The 22,790-nt window shown below is 39.0% G+C and overlaps 1 protein-coding gene across 1 annotated transcript in view; it reads right to left on the bottom strand.

The window, feature by feature from the left end:
• Positions 1-22,790, bottom strand: part of FMN2 (formin 2) — a 380,362-nt gene that overhangs the window by 279,064 nt on the left and 78,508 nt on the right. The window contains 2 exon segments of the mRNA XM_021666911.2: positions 9,831-9,886; positions 19,665-19,812. Of these exon segments, the coding sequence (XP_021522586.2) occupies positions 9,831-9,886; positions 19,665-19,812 (204 nt within the window).

The raw sequence follows: 22,790 nt of genomic DNA, 5'->3' as shown, positions 1-22,790 counted from the left end.
TCTCTATAGTGATTATTGTGAGTTTTTCTCTCTCATCAGAGCTTCACTTCCATATTGTGACTGCTTTGATTATGCTACCCTGTTCCTTACATTTAAAGTGCATCTGAGGGTATAGGAAAAAAACAAACCATAATGCTTTCCCCATTCTCTCACTCAACAATGAAAACAGAGGACGTCTGTGACCTATATCATCAAACTGCGTAAAGATTTTGTCCCTCCAGCAACCAATCAGTTCTACTATAGACACCAGACGGGTATCCTCTAATTCAAATAAATTCGGACACTGTCTCCCTGGAGGTAGCGTCAGGTCCCACAGGTTGAGGGCTCAGTCCTTGAAACTGCCCCCACTTCATATGCAACTCACAGGTCCAGGCCTCTGGAACTTCTGACCAACTGGCTATAAATCCAGGATCCCCCACCCCTTCCTCAGGTTCAGTGTGTTACAGCAGCTCACAGAACTCAGGGAAACACACTTTTGCTGACTTAGAAGTGATGTTACAAAGGATACAGATGAAGAGATGGATGGGGAGAGGTTTGGGAAGAGGAATGCACCACCCTCCAGGAAAACCATGTGTTCAGCAGCTATCTGGAAGTTCTCCAAACCCTACCCATTTTGGGGGTTTTAATGGAGGTTTCATGAGGTAGGCATGATTGATTAAGTCATTGGCCACTGGTGATCAACTTAACCTTCAGCCCCTCCCAGTTCCTAAGGCTGCGGGGGTGGGGCAGAAAGTCCCAACTCTCTTACTATGCCTTAGTCTTTCTGTGGACCATCCCCATCCTGAAGTTACCAGATAACAGTATCATACAAAAAGACACTTACCACTTGGAAGATTCCAAGGATTTTAGCAGTTGTATGCCAAGAGATGGCAATTGAGACCAAATGTGTATTTCACAGTATCAAGCATCTCATTCTCCAACAAAACATTCCTTTGCCTGTCCTGCAGTCTACCTAGGCTTGGGAACATCTTCGGATCATTTCTCTACTTCATTGTGTCTTAAACTCAATGTGCACCAGAACCACCTAGAAGATTATTAAACACAGATTGCTGGGCCCCACCTCCACAGTTTCTAGTTCAGTGGGTCTGGGTAGGGCCTGAGAATCTGCATATCTAACCAGTTCCCAGTTGATGCTGATGGTTCACAGACCACGGAGCCTAATTCATACCCTAGACATGATTACCAAACCCATCATTTCCATTCTTGGTTGCTACTTTTCCTGTATCACATCAGCATTGTAGTTGAGAAGTACTGGAATTACTTCGGGAGTTTAATGGCTGGTCCTCCCAGCTGGCTCTGCTCTCCCTCTCCCTATCAATACTACATTCCCTTGCCAGGTAATTGTTCCTTAAACTTCCTTGCTCACTGGTACTTCCTTCCTCGAAAACTCATAGCTCCCAACTACTGAGCATAACATGTTTTAAATCCTCTATTAGGCTCAAAAGACCTTGAATAGCCCATAAAATGTGGATACTCCATCACTCACTCTGCCTACTGCAAAGGGGTGTTGTGAGAATATTTTTTTTTTTCCAAGACAGGATCTCATTCTGTTGTACAGGCTGGAGTGCAGTGGCACAGTCATAGCTCCTGCAGCCTTGACCTCCTGGGCTCAGGCAATCCTCCTGCCTCAGCCGCCCCAGCTAATTTATTATTATTATTATTGGTAGAGACCAGGTCTCCCTATGATGCCAATGCTGGTCTCAAACTCCCGGGTGCAAGTGATTCTCCCACCTCAGCCTCCCAAAGTGCTAGAATTATAGGCATGAGCCACCACACCCCACCTTATTGTGAGAACGTAAAAAGATACAGTCAATTCTTGTTATTCACAGTAGTTTTGTCCTACAAAGTCTTTGTGAACATCAAATTAGTGAATACTGAAATATTGCTTCTAGAAAAAAATACAGTTTTAGATTCCTGCAAGCCCCTGGTCACATTTTTGTCAACCAATGTATTACTTTGTTAAAATGTGTGTTCCTGTTGAAAGACACCTTACTTGATAGATATTTCTGATTTACGATGGCCAACAGCAGTGTCACTCAAGCCTGAACAAAGCTTATCTGACACATATTTTCGCCACAAGGCATATCACAGCCTTCTTGCACGTAGGAACGTTAGACAACATGGCAGCACTATGCTTGGAAGTAATTTCAAACAGGGAAACCATCAAGAAAAAACACAAAAGCGTGAAAACACAGCCATAAAAATACTCTTATTTACAGAACGAGAGCTGAAAGAAGCAGAGCTTCACTTCTGTCAGCATCAGCTGGGAAGAGCGCACGTCAAGCAACTCAAATTTCTCACCACATGGTGCACAGGTTTGCTATTGGCCATGAAACCACCGTATGAATATGATTTGGGGGCTTCGAGTAAATTTTAGCAGGTAGGTGAGTTTGCGAACCCATGCAAATCCATGAATAATGAGGACCACCTATGTGATGAAAGCAACTTTGAAAACTGAAGTATTAACCAAGCACGGTGGCTCAAGCCTGTAATCCTAGCACTTTGGGAGTCTGAGGCGGGCAGATCACCTGAGGTCAGGAGTTCAAGGCCAGCCTGGCCAAGATAGTGAAATCTGTCTCTACTAAAAATACAAAAATTAGCTGGGCATGGTGACATGCGCCTGTAATGCCAGCTACTCAAGAGGTTGAGGCAAGAGAATTGCTTGAACCCAGGAGGCGGAGGTTGCAGTGAGCCAAGATCGTGCCACCCCACTCTAGCCTGGGTGATAAAGTGAGATTCTATCTCAAAAAAACAAAAAATAAAAGAAACAGAGTATTGCTCAACTATAACAACAATAATGATAAATAGCTAACATTTTGAGTGCCAGGAGCTCCTCCAAAGTGTTTTACATAAATGCATTCAAACCCCACTAAAAAAATGTAGAGATAGGAATTCTTATTATGCCCATTTTATAGATGAGAAAACTAAGGCACAAAGAGTAAAATGCTCTTCCTAAATTCTCACAAAGATTGTCTCTTTGATCAAGATCTAGCCAGGTTCCTCTAAGCCCTCTTCTCGACTAGGCCTTAACCTTGGCCTATAAAGGCTTGAGCAAACATTAACATAGTTTCAAACAGCTAAAGGCTGCATCCCAAAGATAACCCTACCCCCCTTTAAAGTACTGCCTAAGAAATCTCAAGACTGCCAAAAAACTTACTGACTGTTTCAGCCTTCACCTGAGGATAGGGCTGCTCTTTCCTAGTCTCTGGCGGACCACAGACTCCTGACTTCTTATAACTGCGAGTTAGCAGACAGACCTGGCCTAATCTCATTTACACTAATGAAACCTTTACAGTTTTTCCACTTCCACTCATCCTTCTCCCTATTCCTTTATTCTCCCTTTAAAATGCTTGGTCACCTCTGTACAAATCAAAGTTGAGTTTAGTTCACACTGGACTCTTCCCCAGCGCAATAGTTGCCACTGATAGAAAATCAGTCCTTAGCATTTTAACTAATGTCTGACTTTGTTTATCTTTGACAGTTCCCCAGTTAAAAGTGGAATAACTGGGATTTGTGCCCAGGAAAACTGGTCCAATGCCCAGATCCTCAACCACTATCGTATGAATATAAGCAAATGTTCTATCGCTCCCCAAACGCACCCTAGATTGAGTCTTCTCAAGTCCAGTGTCTAGAACAAAGTCAAGTTTAGACAAATTTAGATTAAGAAATTGAAGCAGATTTTTTTAAAGGGAGTAGGAGTGCAGAAGAAAAATATGTATAAGACAGATAGGAAGGATCCTAAAGATTTTTTTAAAAACTTTTTTTTTTAAGGCTGGAACAAGCCAACATACAGGAAATCGTGAGTGATAAGGCTGAAGACAGAGGATGGCAAGGGAAAACCCCGTGTGTCAAACTCAGGAGTCCGAACATTGTCTCAAATGCTATGAGCAGTCATTGGATGTGTCTAAGCAGATATTAGACATAAGCAAATTTGGATTTTAGAAAGATAACTCTGGAGGCATTGTGGAAGAGATTAGAAGGCCTTAAGACTGGAAGTAGAGAGACCCACTGGGAGAATATTGCAGTAATCAGATAAGACTGAACTGTGGGTTAAGACACTGTCAGGCTTCAGGCCGAGGAGGCCCGGGAGGATGAAAGCAAACCCGGGTCTCCTGGGCAGCTATCAGCTGAGCTGCCCCTCAGGTCACCGGGACTATCATGCTTCACCCTGGCCCCACGCCCCATGGCATGTTCACTTCCATTTCTCTACCTTTACTCTCTTCTCTGAACTGAAATACTGACTCCTCTTCCCTCCACCTGTCCAAAAATTATGATTTGATCTAAATTTCACCCTCCTAAGAAATTGTCCTTAATTGTAGTCTCTCAATAACCTTCCCCCTTTTTGTTAAGTTTATCTCGGCAGAATTACGTTGCAGCTCACAAATCATTTCATGGACATGAAAGAGGTACGTTCTTCTAACTGTCTGCTTCTTAATACCCAAGACTTTGCCTTATAATTCCTTGTATTTCCTTCAGTATCTACCGCCAATACCTTCCAACAGTAGGTCAGCAGATGTTCAATAAAGGACAAGCCTCCTTTATAAGCAGAGAACTTTTATCAGCTCCACTGTCCCTTTGGACTAACTGCTTGGACTGTTTGCCTTTCTCCACAGGTCGTTAATGATGCTACACAGTGCAAACTAGTTTTACACCATCTAAAACTCAACAGAGCAAAAATATTACTTCATTTCACCTCCAAGCCTGCCCACCCCAAGGAAAACAAAAACAATCTGTGACATCCAATTATTTCTTCACATTCTCATCTCAAGTTCTAACTACTTTCCAGATGTTAGCTGGTTTTCATTCTTAAAACTCAGAGTTTATTATTATTTCTAAGCTCAAATGTCTACATTTTTCTCTGAGCTCCTTGGAGTTTCTACAGAATAAAAATTCTTCCCCCACCGAAAAAAAAAAAAAATCCTTTCTTTCTCTCAACATGGTATGGTAAACACTTTCCACAATATTACCTGTCCCACAAGAGTATCCCGTCCTCTCTTCCCTTCCTAACCATCTCTCACTTGCCCCTTCCCAGACTCATTTGGCCAGAGTATTTATTGGTTAAACTATTTATTGAGGACCTAACAATGATCAGACAGTGAAGAAGACATCAACAAGGATGACCAACTCATGGTTTCAGACCCAAGTCTCTCTCTCTCTCCTTTAAGATTTGTCGCCCAGGCTGGAATGCAGTGACATGATCCCGGCTCACTGTAGCCTCCATCTCCTGGGTTCATGCGATTCTTCTGCCTCAGCCTCTCAAGTAGCTGGGACTACAGGCATGTGCCACCACGCCCAGCTAATGTTTTTGTATTTTTAGTAGAGACAGGGTTTCACCATACTGGCCAGGCTGGTCTCTTAACTCCTGACCTTGTGATCCACCCGCCTCAGCCTCCCAAAGTGCTGGGATTACAGACATGAGTCGCCACGCCCGGCCAAGACTTGTTTTTCTTACTCTGCTTTATATTTTAGTTATTCACTTGTCTTACAGATTATTGTTTTGTTGGTTTCTAATTACCTTGCAAATTCATATTATCTTTTACCCTGGAGTTGAGAAGGACCTGACATTCAATAATTAGAACCCTTCCAGATGTCTAAGACATTCTACCCCAATTCAAATGACTTCTTTTTCTATGTCTCCAGCATTATTTCTTCAGAATTACTTTTCCACCGTCACTTTCTTTTGATCTGACCAATGCTTCTTTTGCTCTTCAAACTTTGCTTCTGAGTAACAAAGCACCAGCCTCTAGACTACCCCACACTGTTCCATCTGTTCCCTTGACTTGTTCCTAAATTATTTCTGAAACTAATAAATGGAACTGAGTGGCCATTCTATAAAGAGTCCTATAACAGATACTTTAAGGAGATCCAATAAAATATATATATATATATACTTCTTCAAGGCTGGGTGCAGTGGCTCACACCTGTAATCCCAGCACTTTGGGAGGCCGAGGTGGGCAGATCATGAGGTCAAGAGTTTGAGACCAACCAGGCCAGCATAGTGAAAGTTCATTTCTACTAAAAAATACAAAAATTTGCTGGGCGTGCTGGTGGGCACCTGTAATATATGTAACTATTTGTAATATATGTGACTATTGATAAATAAGAAATATTATAATGTGCAAAGACCCAACTTTCAATTGCCTGTTATCTTCAATTCTTACCCAAAGCTAGAGTTTTTAAAGATCAAAATTTTACTCTATTTCCTTTCCAACTAGTCCATTTACATTAGAAAGATATCAAGAGTATTAGAAAAGTACTTTGAAACAAAAATTTTATATATAATTTCAAAAGCGAAAAGTAAGTTAGAAACTAGGTGGCCACCAGGTAAAGCATGTTACCATACACAATCTTTAACTTAGAAGCAAATGTTCTTAGATAAAATAATTGACACTAAGCTATTATATACTATAGAGTGTAAAAGGCTTTACAGTTTAAATAATATTTCAAATGCCAAAGGATTTTAAAAAATCAAAAGACAGTCACGTTCCAGTTTTATGACATAATCCTTCAGATATAGCAGACTTTCAGCATATTACTTGAAATTAAAATAATCTGTAAGTGAGGTCTAAAGAATGTAATTTTATTTGAAAACCTAATTCCACAGGATCATCAATAAAAGCACTCAAGGAGTAGCTATAGTCCGTTCTTTTCACTTGAGTGCCAGCTGTATTTGCTTTAAGCATCAGACTCTCTGGCAACACCATAGCCTTTGACTCCTGTGAGTTGAGGAAAGGCTTTATGAGTCATGTGTTTTTTCTAGAGATATTGAGCTCTCAGAATTATTAACTACAGAAAGAGTAAAAGTCAAAACTCATTCAATAAATTCCAATGTGCTCAGATTGAGAGAACAGGTGCCTGAACACACATCTGAAGAATAACTTAGAGAGGATGCTTTCCAACTCGACTGCAAGCCTCTGACTAAGCAGTCTTGGGGATCTCAATTACGACCACAGAAGAACACAGGCAACACTGGGTGGACCAGAAAAATCTCTTAGGTTCATCATTCATACTGAGAAAACTAACTTCAAACCTCATTTCCATCTGCAGTGGTGATTTAGAGATACAGAACTGCCATCTAGTGACTAAGAAGGAAAAAGCAAGGAGTTTACATGAAAAATATTTTTATGTTATTACAAAGCACTAAAGTTAGTAAAACTAACACAACTTAGCATATCAAAGTTCTAGTGAAACTTCAAAACATGTAAGTGGACTAATATGCCTATTTGCATCTATAATGTATCTTGACATCTGACTCATACATAGTATAATTTAAATAGAATAAATTTAAAATAAACTTCTCATCTCATTCATCTGATGATTTTGGCATGAGATGGTCCTAAATAGCATAGGGTGATTACCCATGTAAAAGTATAACTTTTATTATAAGTATAAAATCAAACAGATATATACTCAAGTAGGGGGTCTACCCTCTATCAAGTTTGTGATTTTATGCAAGTTACTTTTACCTCCTATAATCACTGTCTTTAGCAGTTAAATACACATTATAATAAAGGATTATTGTAAAGATTTTATAAGGTAGTAGAGTAAAAGAACAGGTATACAGTAGGTTAACAATTAATTTGAGTCTTCTGTATCCCCTTTATGGCCAATTACTTTAGGCTGTCACAAAACATACCCATATCACCTAAGAAAAGATTCGCCCGTAAAATAAATGTATGACAAAGAGATAATGATTCCAAAAGTAAGTGATGTCATTGTTGGGTGCTTAATCTCGATTGCTTCCAAATACTGTTACCTCTCAATTAATTTTCCTGACTTCTAGACACTCCACCGTCAACAAGGATAAGATGTAACATTGATTCAATCTATTTCACCCTTGAGTCTTCAAGTTGTAACATCAAGTGCTTTTAAATAACCCACTCCATTAAACCTAATGGAGACCTGCTTATTGCAATATATTTTACCATGGTCCATAGCTCAGAAAAAAACACTCTATAATGTTACACACGTGAATATATATCGTGAAATAGCATAATATGGAAAGCAATGTTGTACATGTTTTGTCATTGTTGATATTATCAAATACTTCCTGTCCAGGTTTTCTTTGACATTATCATATAGAACAATTCATTCATATGCATCCTGGACATGAGAATGTAGAAAAACCTAATATATTCCTTTAAATCACAATTTAGCCATGCTTTCCACCAAAAAAAAAAAAAAAAAAAAAAAAAATGCTAAGAAAATGAGAGAAGATTTGAGGGTACTATTTTTCTTAATAATTGCTGACTTTACTATTTCTTTGTACCTTTTTATCTTTCTTCATCTTATTCGCTGTGGGCTAATCACTGCAAATAATTAAGTAACCATGAGTTGAGCCCACTACGCCTCTCAAGTGGTGCCAAGTTGATATAGGCCTCTGCTCCCATAACAATAAGCTGGAAAAACGTGCCTTTTAAATGAACTGTCCTTAAGGATAGCTAATCTAGCTGCAGTTTTGAAAAGCACCCAGGTCCTTGCAGTGAAATGAGAAGCAAAACGAAAAGCATCCAGGTGCTGTTTTCAACCAATGTTTACCCCAATTTCTCCTCCAGGGGGAGCATGACTTTCACGTATAACACAGGGATTCTTTTCAAAAGGGAAGTCACTCTATGCTTTGATCAGCAATTCTTTAATTTTACAGAGAAGAACCCTATGTCCCAGGTAATCTAAGCATGTTGTCATCACACTCACCAGAAATAGATCCGGGTGTAAAACCCAGGTATGTGTCTCCTCATTTTCTCCTAGACCACCAACAGAACCGAAACCTCTTTTTACTGTTCATTTCTAATAAGAAGTTACTATCAAAAGCATAGTTGGGTGAAAATATAAATAAATTAAGCAAATGGTTTTATATCCAAAAGAGCAATTGCTATCCACAATTACTATTCCATACAAATGTTTCCTTTCTTGCATCTTTGTTTTAAAAATAAGAAGTCCATTTTAGCATAAGAAAAAAAAGATATAAAATTTGGCTTCTTTGCTAACTGATAATGGTTTGGGTCTGAGTCTCCATTCAAACATCATCTTGTAGTTCCCATAATTCCCACATGCTGTGGGAAGGACCAGTGGGAGATGACTGAATCATGGGGGTGAGTGTTTCCCGTGCTGTTCTCATTATAGTGAATGGGTTTCACAAAATCTAATGGTTTTAAAAACGGATGTTTCTCTGCACAAGTTCTTTTTTGCCTGCTGCCATCCACATAAGATGTGATTTGCTCCTCCTTGCCTTCTGCCATGATTGTGAGACCTCCCCAGCCATGTGGAACTGTAAGTCCAATAAACTTCTTTCTTTTGTAAATTGCCCAGTCTTGGGTATGCCTTTATCAGCAACACAAAAATGGACTAAAACAGTAACAGGAAAAAAAAAAAAAAGGTTCTGTGGAAATTAAACAGATACTAGTTAATGTTTCATTCACCAAAGTAATCAGAATCTTATTTGACTTTAGCAAAGCTCTGACAGATTTTTTTTTTTTAAAGATGATGGCCATGGAACCATTTGAACAGGCACATCTCAGCAGACTTCTCCCTGGAGCGGCCACCATTTCCTGCTGGAGCCAGCTGTTGTTGGGCCCAACTCTTTGGCTGGATATAGAATGAAGCAGCTTCTGAAAAGCTTGTACTCAGTTCCACTTCAAGGCTGATTTTCTATGCAAAAAATAAATGGAAGAAAACATCCCCTTCTGCCTGACAGGATTCCCCTGCAGGCTAAGGGAAAACAAGGGCATCCTAGCCAGCCAGGCAGATGGAAAGATAAATCACAGAGTCTGTCACAATCTTAAGACAAACAAGACAGATGGGACTCTGACATCTTAATAAGATCGTCTCACCTGCTGGACAGCATCCAAGCGTTTTTTTGGAGTTTCCGAAACAGCAGATTGAGACTCTAGATTGGAAAGGAAGCAGACAGTCAGTATCTTAAAGGGCAGTTTTCCTATTTCTTCTATCAGAAAATAAAACTTTCACTAAAATTTATTGTTAACCATCAGCACCAAAAATATCCAGTCTCTCTTCCAATTATCTAACTGGGTTATTAGGATATGACTACTTTTCAGTATATATAATACATATAATGACAACACTCATGCCATAATTGGAATATCCCTATGCCCTTCTCTGTACATCAACTATCCTTATTTGCCTCAATTGCTAGTTTCTAAATTGTGCCAGAAAGTCCTTCTAAGACTTTCACGGATTGTATTATTCACTTAGCTGAAGTCTGTATCACGACGGAAGCCACCTCACCAAGGTTGAAGAATGGGATCTCAAAAGCCTTGTCTAACTGTTGTCAAATTGCCTTTTGATTTCAATGAGAGATAATGAACACTGTCACCAAGAGACACTGAGTAACAAGGGATTCTGGGGTTTTCCTCTTTTAGTCCTCACGTCATTTGAGAGTCTATGAGGCTGCAAATTCATCATGCTACAAAACCTAAGGCATAACCAAGTCAGGGATACTTTTTTTTTCTCAAGCTAGAGGGCACTTTCTTCTAAGTGAAGCTTAGAAGAAATTTAAAAATAAATTTAAAAATAAAAGGGCCTTCAGGATAAAAATAAAAATGAAAGGGGCTTCAGGAATCCCTCATGCTCCCTGAATCAGAGTCTGAAAAAACACTCATCTCATCCATCCTTTGCACTTTTCAGATGAGAAATTCAAGGCTCATAATGCAAGCGGTTGTTGGCAAGGTGAAGACCAGAGTTGACATCTGCTGACTGTCACGTTGCTCCCCTGACTGGCATGCAGGCCAGACCCTGGGACACAAGGTACAGCAGTCACTCTTTATGGTCATTTTGACATTTCCAATGTAGCAGCATGGTAGCTGATGTATGTGACAATGCTACAGAAAAATAAGAGGCATTTAGTATTTAAACAGCATAGTATACTGTCAAAAGTTTTTCATTTCACTCAGAGGAGAATCTCCCTCTACAGGGCCCACAAGGCCTGGTTTCAATGACCTCTACTCCCTAGCCTCTCTGCCCACCTTCATCTGTCCCAGCTTGCTCACCAGGCCAGCCACCCTGGCCAGCCTGCTTGTCTTGTAACACACTAGTCATGCCTCTTCCGCAGGGCCGCCAAAGCCAGAGTGGCTGCTGCCTCTGCTCAGAGCACTGCGCTCACTCATCTTCCCAGTATCTCCAAGCCCCACTTCCGTGTCTGCTTCCTGTGGGGCTCTGCTCCAGCCTTTGTGGGCACGCTAAAGTGGCAACCTCACCCACTCCCCAGCACTCACCACACACTCGCCCTCACTTTCTTCTAACCTGGATCATCACACCGTATACTCTCTAATGCATTTGTTTGCCTACTTATTTATACCTCTTATTCCAGTAGAAGACAAACTCCGTGAAAGCAAGAATTTTTGTCCATTTCCCCCCCTGTTGTATCCCCAACATCCAAATAGTGCCTGGTACTTAGTTAGTGCTTAAGATATTTGTTGAGTCATTGTAGGAGTGAATGAAAGAATAAATGAAAGATCAAAACAATGATCAGACCATGCAAGTGGATTCTACCATGAAAAGTGGGGTATCCTGGGCAGAGAAAGAGAGAGTAAAGATTTTTACAAGAGATAATATAGATATTGCCTTGCCTTTAGCTGTTTTCTGAATCTCAGCTAAGAGCACATATTTTAAAACAAAAATCATTAAGAAGAGTGTGATGCAGTCACGTACCAATAAATGTCACGTGGCAATAAACAATTGGCCTTAAAATACAACCATTTTCCCAGATAAATATAGCATATCATTGAGCTAATAAAAAAGGGATTCTTCTGTCTTATACTGACAAATCTCTACTCTGAACTTAACACCAGAGTTAGCCACATTTTAATAAGGATCTTTAACAACAAAGGTAGTTAACAGTTAATATTAAAGCAAATCTGAACTCCAGAACGTTCTCATTCTCTGTTGTTTTTTTTTTTTTTGTCACTTCCAAATCCTTCCAAACACAATAGACTCAAGACAAGTCCTGGCTTTGAACCAGTGGGGAAAAGTTTCTCTTCCTCTTCTATTTAGATCATGCAGTAAGAGCCGAAAGGCTCTCCCGGCAGTACACAAACAGCTCTTTACATTAGAAATGCACGAAATGCTTTCTAGCTTTTTTTCTACAGTCCTTGACCCAGTAAATGGACCTAAAAAGGCAACTTCTGGGCTCTGATGGTATAGAATAAGTGCAGTTTATCAGAAAAATCTACTTAGAAAGCCACGTTTATTAGCAAGATGCATCAGCAAACTATTCTGCACACCTACACCCAAACTTTCAGCTTTCCTCTAATTCGACGGCTGCCTGAAATGAATTCATTTTCCCATCCCCATCCCTTTCATTATATTTTTTATTTGTTTGAATCTGTGTGTTAAAACATCGAAGATAAATTTATATGTTGAAATGCTGTCTTCAAAATCATAAGCTAGAAAACAGGAGTTTTAGAGGATCAAGATTTTAAAATGAAAGACATGCACAGAGTAACTACTGAAATATAAAGGGAAAATAAATGAGAACCACTGAGAGAGGACAGAAAAATTCATGTTAAGGAAAAGGAAAGAAAACAATACAGAATAAAAGAAAGAGAAATAGAAGGAGAAAGATACAGGAGGGAGAAAGTAAAGGGAAGCATGAAAAATGGCAAAAAGTGTCCTGCAGAGAGTGGAGAGAAATTGGTGATAAGGAAACTTGCTTCTCAGTAATGGCTAAAGAGTGGAGTCGCTAGATAGGTGTATCTGAGATATCAGCTTAGTTCCAACTTTCATAGAGCTCCTTAAATGAAAGTGATCACCCGGAACTCCCAACGCCCTCGTTCCCAACGCTCTCCTCCTCCCAGGATCCAGGGCACTTTCAGGAATTGCCTTAAACCCAGCTCTGGCACAAACTGACCGTCTCCATCAAATATTCATTGTTAGAATGGTTATTTTCAAAGAGTAACCCGGTGAGAGAGTGCTCAAGGGTACATTTAAAACTGCCACCTCCTTTACTCATCCTTAAAATTAAGAAACCAGAATGTTCTTTTCTAAAAAAATCATTATAAAGCATAGAGGGAGAAAGAACATTCCTTAAAAAAAAGCTAAATATTCCATTTTAAAAAGTTATCTCACAAAATTCTGAGCATAATCTAAAATTCTAGACTCCCTGTGATACCAACTATGTTTCAGAGGTGATCTCTTTATCATCACAAAAAAAGCCTTTCACTCCTGAAACAAAACACACCTGGATGAGCTGTGTCTTTATAGACAGGGGACAATAAAGACACGAGCAGGATATGCACCTCTGCTAAGAAGAAAAAATAAACCAGCCCTTTAAAACATACATGCAAACTACGCCTTCTAAAAATGAAGTCATCTCTAAACAGTCAGATATTTTAAGTAACAATGCAGCTATATAAAATTATTATATTACAGCTTCCTTAATGGCATATACCAGTTTGATTCAAATCCAGTCAATTTAACTGAAACAGAATTCATTAAACTTCATTTAACTAGCATGACTTATGATTGGCTGCCTAAGAAATGCAAGATGTTTTTAATTCTGATATATCATTTATTTCCACAAATGAAGATGGGGTTAAACACTTATATTTTCCTAAATGAGACCAATTCCATGATCTGCTTGATTATTTAATAGTATTGAGGATCTGCCTCTCATTGTCAACAAAATACAGCCACACCCAGGTTGTAGTTAGCTCAGGAGAAAATGAAGGCCAATCTTATAAAATGTTATAAAAACTATATGTATACATGCATATAATATATATATTATACATAATGCATAAATTCATCATATATTATATATAATGTATAAATTCATCATATATTATATAATGTATAAATTCATTATATATAATGTAATCTATAAATTCATTCTATATTATATATAATCTATAGATTCATTATATATATTATAATGTATAAATTCATTATATATAATATATAATCTATAAATTCATTATATATATGTATAAATTATATATAAATATTATATATCAATACATTATAAATATTATACATTTACATGTTGAAAATAGAGAATTATCTTTGGGAAACAGAGTCAATCTAGTCCAGTACATTTTATTCCTTGATTAAGTGAGAAGCTCAGAGAGACAGAACTCTCTCAATTCTTCTCCCTTGGTCCCTCATAGAATTTCTACATTATCTCAATTGAACATATGTTAAAACATTTAAATGAAACACAGAAATTGGCCAGGCATGGTGGCTCATGTCTGTAATTCCAGCACTTTGGGAGGCCAAGGTGGGAGGATCACTTGAGCCCAGGAATTCAATACCAGCCTGAGCTACACGACCAAACCTCATCTCTACAAAACACTTTAAAAATTAGCTGGGTATGGTGGCTCACACCTGTAATCCTAGCACTTTGGGAGGCTCAGGTGGAAGGATCACTTGAGCTCGGGTGGTGACGGCTACAGTGAGCCAAGATCACGCCACCACACACCAGTCTGGACGACAGAGTTAAACCCTGTCTCAAAAAAAAACCAAACAACAAATGAGTTGATGATACTGTAGTTACACTGCAAGGCATAGAACCTCTTCTCTTAGAAATCATTAAAGATACTTCTTTGGGATATTTTTTGTGTTTCTCTGAGAGATTGTGTTTTCAGTCTCACGGACACTGAGGAAAACATTCACATTCCCCTTTCTGCTTTGTACCTGAGGGCTACATTTCCAATTACCTTTTAAAATGGCAGATCCTTATGAGATACATTTCAGTGGGCTATCTTATCTCTGTTTCATTTTACTGTTCCATCCTCAATTCCTTTTAGTTTGCTCTATATTCCTTTATGATCCTTTTGTACATTTTACATATTTATAAGCTGCTCAAATCTTTTTTTGGAAAAAAGGTGAATTACAATGTATTCGGTCGGTGCATAACTGCATTTTAAAGGATTTTTACATGAAAATATTCTGCCATGGTTCTTTGTTTTTTCTTTTATTCCTTGCAGCAGGAAGTCCTCTACCATGTTTCTACCAGATCCTCTTCTATATATTTTCTTTGAGGACTTTCTGTGCTTGATTGCCTTTCTAAAGTCAGTCCTCTGTTTCCGCTCAGCCATTAACATTTTCAAAGAAATGTAAGGGATTTGATTTTCCACAGATGCAACAACAATGGTCAAGTTCCTATTCACATCTACACACCTTGCTTGGGCTCCTGGTTCTCCGTTAATTTGAAAAGTCAAGTTAATTATTTCATGGATATTGTTCAAATTTATTGAATGACCTTTGAAACTTGGTATTGAGCCCCTAAATTGGTCCATAAACTGTTTTAGCCCATACAAAACTCTCCCTCAAATCTTGGATTGATGTGCTCAGTAGATATTTATTTAGATCTTTTCCAGCAAAAGATTTTCATCATTCACTCGAATATTTACCTATGTACCGTGTGCCAGAAGGTCTTGAAATTCTGAAAGGTGATAGGGAAGACATACACACACACACACACACACACACATATAAACAGAAAAAATTAATATATAACAAATGAGAGAGATATGAACAGAATGTCCTGGGACTCCAGAAAAGAGCCGTGAGTAGAAAACAGCCATGGATGGGTGGGTGAGTGCTTTGTACAGACAAGGGAAAACGGAGGGAGGAGAGGGAGAGAAAATAATAAATGGAAAGGATTTCTTTGCATCAATGTTTCTGCCTCCAACTTGTTTTGGTTTTTTATTTGTTTAATGCCACCAACATTTGAAGCACATTACTTCCTTTTTCCCCAGCCAGTCTCATCATTCAGGAAGTGTTCTGCAGACTTCAAAAGGTCAATGTTAATACCTTAGGCCCATGTGTGGAGGCAATGGAACTGCATAGGGAGCCAGGATGAGAGCAAAGCACTGCCAGGAATCTGCAACTCACTGGTAACGAAAAGCACCAAGACCTCACCATGGCCTCAGCACTTCCAGTTCATACGTAGAAGGGTCAGTTCCTTCATCAACACATAAAGGTGGAGAAAAACATCTTCCACAGAAGAGATCATGAAAAAGTAAAGTGAGATACTCCTTATGCAGTTAAAGTGAGATACATGAAAAAGGCAGAAGACAGAGCACCACAAATCTGAATTAGCTGGACATGTGAATTAGGAAATCAATTTTAAGAGGTAGAAAAAAGGCCAGGCACAGTGGCTCATGCCTGTAATCCCAGCACCTTGGGAGACCAAGGCGGGTAGATCACCGGAGGTCAGGAGTCCAAGAGCAGCTGGGCCAACATGGTGAAACTCCATCTCTACAAACATACAAAAATTAGCTGGGCAAAATGGCAGGTGCCTGTAATTCCAGCTACTTGGGAGGCTGAAGTAGGAGAATCAGCTGAACCCAGGAGGCTGTAGTTGCAGTGAGCCCAGATCGTGCCATTGCACTCCACACTGGGTGACAGACAGATACCGTCTGAAACAAACAAATCAACAAAAACAAGCTGCAAAAAACAACAAATGAAACAAGCAAAAAACCAAAAAACCACACACACACACACACACACACACACACACACACACAAAGTCCTCAATTTTCTAAGAAAGACCTGCAAGTCTTTCTTCTTCTTCCTCAAAAAAAAAAAAATGTCATTGAACTCTTTTACTTTGAATTAAAACAGGAAGGCGTCAGCCAGTCACAGTGGCTCATTCCTATAATCCTAGTACGTTGGGAGGCCGAGGTGGGTGAATCACTTGAGGTCAGGAGTTTGAGACCAGCCTAGCTAACATAGTGAAACCACCTCTCTACTAAAAATACAAAAATTAGCCAGGCATGGTGGCGGGTGGCTGTAATCCCAGCTATTTGGGAGGCTGAGACTCACTTGAACCAGGGAGGTGGAGGTTGCAGTGAGCCAAAATTGTGCCACTATACTCCAGCCTGGGTGACAGAAAAAAAAAAAAAGAAAGAGGTCACATGTTACATACAGTGGATTTAACAGAGATGTCACTACATCAGAATGTGCACCTATCAGTTAACTACAAATAGATCTTTACTATTAACAATTATATTATCAAACTTTGTGATTGACATAAAACATGCAATTGCAGGCAAACTTAGCCAATGATATTGACATTCCCACTCTTACAACTGACTGATTAGAAGAGATTGTGGTATGGTCCTGGGGAATGAGGCTGTCTCATGGAAGTGTCTTTCCAAATGAACGGCAGGGAGTCACAACAGAAAACATTTAGAAAGACACATTAGATCACTCTCATGAAAAAAATACTATATGGCTGTTGAGGTTTATAATGGATCAACTAGAGAAAAATAAGTCACTATGTTAAATTACTTCTTACCTCCATCATCCTCTTCAAGAATGCATTTTTAAAAAGGAGACAAGTTATTTCATTAAAAATCACTCGCTCTGGCATTTTGCAAGCTATCAAATCATGAAGCAAAAACCAGACGACAAACTTCCTGGTATCAGTTTCAACTATCATCTTTTACTGAACTAAAATTCAGATCATCACACTCAACTTTGAGTCAAATGCTCCACCAGTATATGTAACCGGCAACATAAAATGCTTCATACCGTTTTGTAAAGTGCCCTAAAATTTAAGAATATTATATAAATGTTTCAGTTAGAAAAGTTGAGAATGATATAGTAGGGAACAGAAAACATGAAAATATCACCCAATCGATGCAAAACACGGGATATAAACCACTGTTAAAAGGGCTCTCCATGAAATTGATTAATTCTACTATATCTACTCCTGAGTATTCTGTATCAATAAACGTTATAAATAGTGTAGATAATGGGATCAATATTTTCAGTTGTGTGTTTTTCTTTAAAAACTAAAAGTACTTTTACTCGCTTGATTTTCAGGTGCTATCATGTTAGAGGTCTCTCTGATCATCTTTGCTTAGTGGAACTCTGCCTTGGCCTTGGAGAAACTGCTCTCTGTGTTATGATAAACTCAGTGTCCTACCTGGAACACCACTTTCTACACCCTATCTCCATTTGTGTTCATTTCAGGGAGGACAGCCCACCTACTGAATACCAAGCAGTGTTTCAAAAGCACTGGACATTTGAAAAGGGAGATTCAAAGTCAACCATGGGCCCCATTTCAGTGCCCTTGTGGAAAGAAAAAAGGCGTAAATACATCCCTCCAGAGACTGGGATAAAAATAGAAGGCAAGGTTCCCTTTGCAGAACTTTGGACAGGGGACTGGAATAAAACCTTTTACATTCTTGGCCATTGTTGGTTTAAAAGGGACCTCATGACTAAGGCGATGACATGAAATAATGACAATTATAATAAATAATTATTAATAAATATTAAACACACTAGCTCAGTGTGGTTAATAAATATTAACCACACTGAGCTAGGCACTGCAATCTACATTCTAATGCATCACATAAATGCCTGTAATTCTCAAAACAGCGCTATGCAGTGCATGCGTTTCTCATCACCATTTTACAGATGAGAAAACTAAGTAGGGGTAGTTAGAAAGTTTGCCTAAAATTACAAAGCTAGTAAGTGGCAAAACCCAAGCTCTTCTACTATGTGTCCAAAATAAGTTTCTAATGACTATCTTCCTCTCTATGAGCTAATGAGGAAAAAAAAAAATCAAAATTCTTAACTCTAATATCGATGTTACCATTTAGGAAAACCTGGTGGAGGAGAAATCTATGAATAGCAATGATGCTCTTCCATTTGCTCCTCATTCAGGCTTCAGAAACCAATATTTACGCCTAGTTCATTCACCAAGAGGAAATTGGGAATTTATTACAACAAAATGAAGAAAAGCCCAGGTGCTATGGCTCATGCTTATAATTCTAGTACTTTAGGAGACCGAGGTGAGCCCCAAAGTCTGGATCAGCCTAGGCAACATGGTGAGACTGTGGCTCTACAAAAAATTCGTCGGACGTGATGGTACACGGCTGTGGTCCCAGCTATTTGGGAGGCTGAGTTGGGAGCATCGCTTGAGCCAGGGAAGCTGAGACTGTAATTAGCCATTGCTCTAGTGCACTACAGAACAAGACCTTATCTCAAAAAAAAAAAAAGAAGAAGAACAAAAAACAAGGGAGAAAACAACCATATTCCATAAAGCATTGTTACACAAATATCTTTCTCAATTCTGTATGACAAATATAAAGTGTTTTCTTAAAATCAGGATTGCGGGTCATCATCCTGCTAAACTCCTCCAAATAAACCTGATGCTAATCTCATGCTATCTTCCCAGCCAATAACACAAAACACTTTAAGATGACAAAAAGAGCAAAGAGAGAAAAGACTCAACAATAAATATTTTTAAAAGACTATATCTGAATGCCACACAATTAAAAATAAAAGATTACTTAAAACTAAGATTTAGGCCAGGTGCGGTGGCTCATGCCTGTAATCCTAGCACTTTGGGAGTCTGAGGCGGGCAGATCACGAGGTCAGGAGTTTGAGAACAGCCTGACCAATATGGTGAAACCCTGTCTGTACCAAAAATACAAAAAAATTTAGCTGAGTGTGGTGGCCGGCACCTGTAATCCCAGCTACTCAGAAGGCTGAGGTGGGAGAATCACTTGAACCCAGGAGGTGGAGGTTGCGGTGAGCCAAGATTGCACCACTGCACTCCAGCCTGGTGACAGAGTGAAACGCTGTCTCAAAAACAAAACAAAACAAAACAAAACACAAAGATTTAATAAAACTTATATCTCTCCATCTTGCCTCTTCCAGTTATCTCTGAAGACAGAGGAAACAATTACCTGCTTCAGCATCCTTCAGCTTGTGTTCTTCATCGGGAGCTTTGGATGGTGGCCACATGGATGGGACTTGCCTAGGAAACTGTCCTTCTGAATAATCCAACGAGTGTGTGGGTTGACTAACTGCAGCCCAGGTATAAAGTTGATCTTGCTATATTTAAAAATAAAAAATGTTGAAATGCTATTAATTCAGTTACAAAAAAAGCCGTGACTAATATATTGCAAAACCATTTCTATGTAAATTACTTATATATGTATACATATATGAAACATTAAAACAGCATTTTATACTATTCAGTGTAGGTTCCTAAGATGCACATTTTTTTTTCACGCAGTTGTTTTTATCTTTATAACCACATTTGCCTCGACTTCTTTTCTATAGTAAAGCCTATGCCTCTTTCTTTGGAGGGAGAGATGCTATGTAGGCCTGCCGGAAATTATAAAATCAGACAGTCCAGACACTCAATCAGAGAACTCCCTGAACTAGTATCTTTAATTCACTGGAATATGGTAATCCTTTTAAAATTGTTTATATACTTATGGGAATGTCAAAGGACAGGCTGTACTTGAGCACCACTGGATGATAATAGCCTCCGTGCCTTCAACAACCAAAGACCCAGGAAACCGACTTATCTGGGGTCCAGGTTGGAAACTGGGAGAGAAACCATGAAAAAATAAATAAAGCTGCCAAGAAAAAAAAGAAATTAGACAGGGATCTTCTGGCCAAGAAAGACCTTGCCAGCTCCAGACCAACAGAATCTGGACAGAATGAGAAAGCAGCTAGTGCTATACCTAGGGCCAGGAGACAAGCTGCAAATCTCACAAGGAAGGCTGCTCCACGGCCTGTAAACACCTTGGAAAACTGCTCATTAGGATTTCAGAATAACAATGTGTTCAACCATTTTAGGAAGCATATGCTCAATATATGCAAGCCCTATATTTGTGACATTTTTCTTAACTGGGTGTATTTCCCTAATACCTTTGATTAACATCAAGTAAAGAGAAGAACAGTATGGTAGAAGTGAAAAAGAAAAACAACAAAAAACAAACAACACTGCAATTACTGGGTTGAGACTACAAAGCAAATGAGTTATCTGATGGATGTTGCTATTTCTGTATTGAACAAATTAAGAAATTCATAAAATAATCTCCAGCATGAACAGGAAGATACAATGTATAGACCAGTTAGTTTAAGCTTTGGACTTAGGGACAGTCATTGGCCCTGAGAATGCAGATTCCTGGGGTCAGCTAGGATTGTATCAGAAAAGACCACATTTCAGACCTGGCGAAGCATTTCAGCTACTCATATATTTTCCAGCTATCCCATCTTGACCAACACCAGAAACTGTGCTATTTAGCATACTGAATAGAAGAAATAGTTTTTCACTGGTGAAATTAGTGGCTTTGATTAACATAATGAATGTTAGGTATAAGCTGTCATTGGAGAATCTGAAGGAAACCAATGTAAGTAGATTGATAAGACATCGGAGTACATCCTCATACTTAAAAAGGCTAAAACTCAGGCAAGGGATGATGTCAAGGTGTGACACCATGAGCATGCTACCTCCAGCCACTAGTTTAGGGGGATGTCTCCTTGCCTGTTGCCAACAACCGGGCACAGAATCCTATTCCCTGGTGTTTGTATCACATGGACCTTTCACACAAGGTGAGGTGAAGCACCTACCAGAGTGGCAAGCTGGCCATGCTCTGACTCTCAGGTCGGCTTGTATAAGCTCTTCTGAAAACTAGTGCTGTATATTTAATAAATGTTTACATGTTAGGCAGAACTTCATTTGAGTTTTGCTTTCATTAAAACCCAGGAAATCCTTACCCCATATACAGAAATTCAAAATAGAACAAAGACCAAAACATAAGACCTAAAACTACAAAACTCTTAGACAAAAACATATAGGAAAAACTTCACGACATTGTTTTTGGCAATGAGTTCCAGAATATGACAACAAAAGCACAAGCAACAAAAATGTAAAAACAAAAATCAATGAACTGAACTACATCATAATTTAAAACTTCTGTGCATCAGAGGATACAATCGGAGTGAAAAGGCAACCTACAGAATGGGAGGAAATACTTGCAAATCAAGTCTGATAAGGATTCAATACCCTGAATATAGAAAGAACTTCTACAAGTCAACAACAAAAAACAAATAACCTGAGTTTAAAATGGGCAAAGGACTTGAATAGACATCGTTTCAAAGGAGATACACAAAATAGTCAACAAGCACATGAAAAGATGCTCATGATCACTAATCATTACGGAAATGCAAATAAGAATGCAATGAGATCACCTCACATCCATGAGGATGGCTATTATTTAAAAAAAAACAAACAACAAACAAAGCACCAGCCTGGAAAACATGGCAAAACCTCCTCTCTACAGAAACATAAAAATTAGCCAGGTGTAGTGGCACACACCTGTAGTCCCAACCACTTGGGAGGCTGACATGGGAGGACCACTTGAGCCCCAGAAGTCGAGGCTGCAGTGAGCCGTGATCACGCCACTACACTCCAGTCCAGCAACAGAGCAAGACCCTATCAAAAACAACAAGATAGAACACAAATGCTGGCAAGGATGTGGAGAAACGGAAAGCATTGTGTACTATTAGTGATCTGTAAAATGATACTGCTCCTATGGAAAACATATGGAAGTTCCTCAAAAATTAAAAATAGAATTACTAAGATCCAACAATTATACTTCTGGATATATATGCAACAGAATTAAAAATAGGATCTCAAAGAAATATTTGTACACCTATGCTCATAACAACATTGTTCACAACAGCCACAAGGTAGAAGTAACCCAAGTATCCATTCATGAATGAACAGATAAACAAAATGTGATACATATGCAAAATGGGGAATTATTTAGCCTTCAAATAGGAGGAAATTCTGATACATGCCACAGCACGAATGAACCTGGAGGGCATTTGGGTAAACGAAATAACCCTGCTACAAACAGACGAATAGGGTATGATTCTACCCATATGAGATACGTAGCATTGTCAAATGCATATTGTCAGAAAGTAAAATGGTGGTTGCCAGGGGCTGGGGAGACGGGGGATGGGGAGTTATTGCAACATAATGGGTACAGAGTTTCAGTTTTGCAAGATGA

This window comes from Aotus nancymaae, unplaced genomic scaffold, assembly GCF_030222135.1.
Source record: "Aotus nancymaae isolate 86718 unplaced genomic scaffold, 86718_ANA_hifiasm-v0.15.2.pri h1tg000032l_0, whole genome shotgun sequence".
NCBI classification, from domain to species: domain Eukaryota; kingdom Metazoa; phylum Chordata; class Mammalia; order Primates; family Aotidae; genus Aotus; species Aotus nancymaae.
The sequence above is the reverse complement of the archived record's forward strand: the minus strand, read 5'-3'. Positions and strand labels throughout refer to the sequence as shown.